General features: G+C 39.6%; 1 protein-coding gene across 3 annotated transcripts in view; it reads left to right on the forward strand.

The window, feature by feature from the left end:
* Positions 1 to 5,776, forward strand: part of DERL2 (derlin 2) — a 6,305-nt gene extending 529 nt beyond the window's left edge. The window contains exons 2-7 of one of the 3 annotated variants that reach the window (XM_010573511.1): positions 282 to 347; positions 628 to 701; positions 1,151 to 1,244; positions 1,734 to 1,929; positions 2,503 to 2,593; positions 4,605 to 5,776. In XM_010573511.1, coding sequence (XP_010571813.1) covers positions 282 to 347; positions 628 to 701; positions 1,151 to 1,244; positions 1,734 to 1,929; positions 2,503 to 2,593; positions 4,605 to 4,710 — 627 coding nt within the window. In that variant the 3' untranslated portion in view covers positions 4,711 to 5,776. Of the gene's footprint in view, positions 1 to 281; positions 348 to 627; positions 702 to 1,150; positions 1,245 to 1,733; positions 2,164 to 2,502; positions 2,594 to 4,604 lie in introns of those variants that run through there. The other 2 variants (XR_774740.1, XM_010573512.1) reach the window with 2 other exon arrangements.
* Positions 5,777 to 6,247: the final 471 nt, after the last annotated feature.

The raw sequence follows: 6,247 nt of genomic DNA on the forward strand, positions 1-6,247 counted from the left end.
TCCCCTCGGGAAGCAGAGGGGTCCCCTAAAAGCAGCGCTTCCAGAGCCCCCGCTGTCAGCCCGCTGTGAAACCTGGGAAGGCGCAAAGCACAGATAAATAGTAACAACGTGAGGGGGGCTGAATTGGTTGTTGAGGCTGGCTTTTGCTAGAAAGCTTGTTGTGCTGATTGACAACTTGCTGGGCTCTTTTTGCTACAGAGGAAGGGGGTTCCTTATTTGGGTGTGTACAACTTTTGCTTGGTGTACTGATTCCGTCAACTGTTCTCTTTTTTTTTTTCCAGCAATTAGAACTAATCACACCCTTTCAGCTGTATTTCAACCCTGAATTAATATTTAAACATTTTCAAGTAAGTGTTTTCTAAAGTATGAGAAGTTTTTAAGTAAACTCTTGAGTTTGCAAGTGCTTGTTCTCTCAAAATCGAGTGTTACAAATGACTATGACTTTTCACGTTGAAGTTATATTTTAGAAAAGCTAATGAAGCTAGAGTGCAGATCACTGTATCTTATAATAGGTCTTAGATTTGTTGACTGTAAAGGAGATTTCAGTCACGTTGTTACTTGCTTTTCTATTTAGACAATAAAAATAAGCTGTCATGTTTAAAGTCCTTGTATTTGTTTTATTTCCAGGTATGGAGGTTAATCACAAACTACTTATTCTTTGGACCAGTTGGCTTTAATTTTTTATTTAACATGATCTTTTTGTATCCTTCATCAAGTTTGTTTTCTTTCCTTGGAAAGCAGAGCTCCACAGTACAGGCACGTTGCTATATGTGCATATAGGCAAAGGTTCAGTTCTGCTCCACCGTGAAGTTCCTGGGAGTTTAGCGATGCTGACTTCACTGATGTCATGAATGGATATCAATGGGATTTCCTTCAGAAGCTGTCAAGAGCTTTGCCATTTATTTTTGTGGTGTTAAGACTTTGTTGTACAAGCCTCATCCTTCAGGTTGGTTCTGACATACAGGAGAAAATTCCAAGTAACTTTTTCCTCCTGGGTCTGACCTCTCTGCTGAGGCACCCGGAAAGAGGCGGTTGATGAAGTAAATTGATACAAAACTTACATCTAAGCTCATGTATAATTGAATCCTTTTCCACTTGGATCTTTCTTTAAACTCATTTGCAATCAAATTTTCCTGACCTGTGACTTCAGATATCGTTACTGCCGAATGCTTGAAGAAGGCTCTTTTCGAGGTCGGACGGCAGATTTTGTATTTATGTTCCTTTTTGGAGGACTTTTAATGACTGTATCCTTTTTTATTCCAAACAGCTTTAGTAAAGCTAAAATATGTGAATGAGAACTGAAACCGTGATGTTACTTTTATCTTCTTAGATGATAGTATATTTTGTTGTAGTACGAGGACTATTGCTGTTAAATACTGGGCTGGTCTTTCAGGCTTTTTGCTGCTTTACAGGATTATGAAAATGAGATTATCAGATAAAAGGGGACTGCTCAAGTGTGTAATCATGCTCAGGTTGTCCAAGTGAAATGTTGGTGCTTCGGTGGTTTCATGGTAAATTATACTTTAAAGAGATTATTCATGCTGCAGGTACCCTGAATCCTGCTATAGGTGTTGAATTTGACTGACAGTGGGTTTGATTTACTTGAACCTGGGAAAGTAAGAGTTAGAAGTTCTATGGAAGACATAGGATTACAGGTTAAGCTGTGAAGTTCTTCTCATGCTTGACCTCACAACACTACTTGGTGAACTGTTTTCTTTAACGACTCACCACAGCTTTTTGGCCTGTTTGTGAACTTGGTTTTCTTGGGTCAGGCATTCACAATAATGCTCGTGTATGTATGGAGCCGCAGGAATCCCTATGTCCGTATGAACTTTTTTGGTCTTCTCATCTTTCAAGCCCCATTTCTACCCTGGGTATTGATGGGCTTTTCACTGCTTTTGGGGAACTCCATCATTGTGGATCTCCTGGGTAAGGAATTGCAAGAACCACAAGGATTTGTTCCTGCGAGTATTTTACATGAAACAAAAAATGTGGAAAAAACAAACGGTTAAATGCCTCTTGCTTGGTGTTAGTCTGGTATAATGGTGCTATATTTATACCGGGCTTTTCTTGATTTCTAAACACTGTAGCATATTTTGTACTGTAACAAGGATGGAAAGAGCTTCTGGTGCTTTGGCTTTTTATTGGTTGGAATCAGCCCAGGTATGTAATCTGATTGTGAGCATCAAACTATTGAAGTAAAATAGCTTATATTACTATTTTTGTCAACTCTAATAAAGCCATAACATCAGTATGTTCAATAATGACAAGCAGTTTTCCTTGTATTAATGTCTTGTAGTGTAAGTTAAGCTTTCCATCTGATGTCAGTGTGCTTCATTGTTTTTTGTATTTCTGTATCTCTTACTGTATTTTCTGTGAAAGAATCAATGTGTGGTGGTTTGGTGTTTTTTTTTTTTTTTTCTGAAAACTCTAGTGAAGCATTTGGAGGTTGTAAAGGGGAAGTATTGAAAAATCACCATTTGACTTTTTTTTATATACTAGGCATTGCCGTTGGGCATATATATTTTTTCTTAGAGGATGTCTTTCCCAATCAGCCTGGTGGTGGAAGGCTTCTGAGAACACCATCTGTCCTGTAAGTATTGGTGCCTGATTTGGAACGGATGTAGAAAAAGTGCTTGCATGGAAAACTGTTTATAATTCAGTCGCATCGACTTCTGGTAAATTAGACAGCGTGAGGCAGAATTGTGGTGTGTCTGTACTTGCTCTTTTAGTTAACTCCTGTGTTGCCAAACAAGGAAGGGGGGGGGGAATCTTAGCAGATGTGTAAGTGGAAACTAACTTCTTGCAAAGAAGGGCTAAAGGGGTTTCATAACCCTTGATTTCTTTGGTGACACTTTTTAGGCTTTGCTGAGTTTTGCCTGTTGGTGGCACCATAGATGCATGTCTCTTATTGAGGTGTGAGGAGTAAGAGTAGTCCTCCTGTGTACGAACAGAGTGACTGAGGTGTTAAATATGTAGAATCTTTTTTTAATCTGTAAATCATTCTCTATTTCACAACTTTGGCAAAAGACTTCAATGTTTGTACTATTGAGCAGTGCTACTACTACTCAGTTCCCTCTTGCGTAGAGGGCTGTAATCACCTGTAATGCTGTACAGCGGCCTGGGTGAGAGAAGCTTGCCTGAACAACAGGGCAGCTGAGATATTGAAATTTGAGCTCCGTGAGACTCTTAGAACTGTCTAGAGCTGAACTGATTGTCTTTTTTTTTTTTTTTTTTTTTAACTAGCCTCCGGGAGCTGGAGTAATTAAAATGTCATATTCAGACCCCTGCTTAGTTTAACTGATGGGTCGTACCTGTTTGATTGGACAAGTACACTTACACTGATAGTTTATTTCTGTTCAGTATAGGCTTTGTCTTCAGCAAGTAGTTGTACCAGGTGATGGCTCCAGGAATGGTTGTCCCAGGACAGTTGTGCTGGTCACTTTTGTAGGCCTACACTATTCTAACTTGGCCTTAGCAGCTGCAGACTGTTTCTGGTGAGGGCTACCTTCATATAAATGCAATTCTAGACAAATTGAGAGTCCAATGACACATGAACACTAAGGGTATATTTGAGATTTCCCATTTTCAGAGGGTATATGCACCCAGCTGAGTGCAAGAGGAATCTTAAGGATGTTGGGGCAACGCATGCTGTCTCAGTAACTCTCTTCCTCTGGAAAGAGTGTCGGCCTGTCTTCAGGCTGCCATTAAAATCCTTTTACATGTCTGTGTTCGGAAGGCTGCTTATGATTCTTGTCTGGGTCTAGAATTGTGGATTTTTTCCCAGATGCTTTAATTTTCTTTGATGTGTTAGTTGTAATCCTGTAATACCCCTGGTATTTTCTTTTTTCCTGTTCTGAAAACTTCTTTGAAATGGTCTGTCACTCTGGGTGAAGAGAAATAATCCCTTCAGCTATTCTGAAACTGTCTTGTTAAACACACTTTACTTTTAAGACATATTTGATATAATGATTGCTTGTATGCACTCTGTGACTTTTTTGTTTGTTTATTTCAAAGAATGTACTACATTTTTGTTTCTGGATAACAAATCTACAGAGAGAGAACCTCTAAAACTAGTTTTGAGAGCGGCAAAATAACCTACGAGATTAAGCATGATTTTTGTAATAAATCAGAAACTCCAAGTTGCTAATGCTGTCTCAAATGCAGACTTTTCTGTGGATTTCAAGTCTGCTTGTCAATGCCTGCATCCTGCCTGTGAGATTGAGATAATACTGCCTGTATTTGACTCTTGCTTTGTCCCCGTCTCAAGATGTGAAGAGCTCTTCAGTATCCCATTCACATTTTGCTCCCTTGTCCTGGGAGAACATGCTAGCTGTGTGAAATTCTGCTTTAAACTGGAGGTGGAATTTTAACTTTCAGCTGAATCTCATCAGTCTTGGTTGATTTAGGCACATAATTCTAGACCTTCTTCCAGATGGCTCCTAATTGGAGAGCAAGCGTGGCTTGGGTATAAATCACCAGTGCTTTGGCAGGCTGTTTCTGAGGGAGGATGCTGTTACATGTGCAGAATTTGAGCAGTCTTGGTCTTATTGTGAAACGCATATTCTAAAGGGAAAAAAACCTCCATCTTTTCTGTTTTCCAGGAAAGCAATATTTGATACACCGGAAGATGATCCTAATTATAATCCCTTGCCAGAAGAACGACCGGGAGGATTTGCATGGGGAGAAGGTCAGCGCCTTGGAGGCTAATGTGTCTGTGCCAAAACCCAGCGACAACTGGGAGAGACTGACCTGAATGAAGTTCCATACTGGGGACTTTCTCACTCCCCATGGCAGAAAGGACACTTTTTGACAGCTCTATGGTTTTGAATACAAGCACTTTATGAAATGGCAGTCTAATCCAGGACACTTCCAGGCTACCGGTGTCTTTCCCAGTCAGGGAATTTATTGTGCTGGTAATGAAAATACTAATCCAGTGGAGCCAAAACGCTAAAACTGGAAACCATTTCCTGTCAACTTCAGTTAACAAGACTGCGAGTACTTGTTTAAAGTGATTTCTAAAGCATTTTTTCAAGTTATTTGATACAGGAAACTATATGGGAAACTTTACAGGGGACAAAACCAACTTTTTGGGTTTTAACTCATTTTTTTATTCTTGAATAAAACAGCTGCAAGATGGTTGAATGTGCAAGTCCCTATTTCAATGGCAAAAGGTTTTTCAATCTGAGATGCTATTGTCTCCAGTCTTGTTTGAATTGTAAGAAGTACAACGTGCAGCATAATGCAGTCTTTTCACTTGCCAGTTGGGTTTCTGGAATGTGCCTCTGTGTGAATACACCTGCAGGCTGAGACTATGTTTTGATGACTTTTCCCCCAGAGGCTGTGTGTTCAGATGACCAGGTTTGAGTCTGACTGGTTTGTTTAAATAGGTAGTTCTACAAAATGCATCCCCACACATGCACAATTCTAACTGTTGTTAAATGACTTGGAGCACTAGGGAAGAAAACTTGTCTGGAGTCAGAACTGCTCAAATATCTCAGACAATGAGTTGAATAAAATGTGTTGTGGATCCTTGTTTTTGTTAATCCTTTGTGTAGTCCTGTAGCCTTGAGGCAGCTGGTGAAAAAGCAGAGGTTGGAAAAAGCAAGTCCCTGAAGAGACGGCATTAATGCAAGCTTTTCCCACCAGTGTTTCTCAGAACTGCTAGGAAACAGGATTGTCTGCTCAAGATGTTCTGTTCGTGGTCTGTGTATCAAGCTTGTTGTGGGAGAACTGAAGTGTCCAACACAGGTCAGTGACACTGAGTGGGATTTAGCTTGAAGTTATGTTGATTATAAATATCTGTATGAGGAGCCACATAAGGAATTCAGAGCACAGTTCAGCTCGTCATGTTCAGTCATTCATAAGATGCTATGGACTGTACTGGGTAACTCTATTGATTATATCGTAATAGATAAAAAGAGATATTGTTGAAACTGCATCTTCCTCCTAAATTTGGGAGGATAGACTCACCCTTGACACACATGTGATCATCTTGATTAGTCTCAGATTTTGCTGTTCTTAAAAACTGGCTACAGGTTTTTAACTTGTTTTGTAGTCCAGGAGATGAATGTGTTGGGATCTCACGGGGAAATGCTTTGTCCACAAGCTTTGTATTAGATTCTGATAAACAAAATCGGTGAGTCCATTTGTATCTGCATTTTTATCTGTTAAAGGTTATGAAAATTTAAGGGAGATTTTTTTTTTTTTCCAAAACAACTTTAAATCTTACTCGCTAGGAGTATTA

The sequence above is a fragment of the Haliaeetus leucocephalus genome, unplaced genomic scaffold (assembly GCF_000737465.1).
Source record: "Haliaeetus leucocephalus isolate CR32 unplaced genomic scaffold, Haliaeetus_leucocephalus-4.0 Scaffold395, whole genome shotgun sequence".
Classification (NCBI taxonomy): Eukaryota; Metazoa; Chordata; class Aves; order Accipitriformes; family Accipitridae; genus Haliaeetus; species Haliaeetus leucocephalus.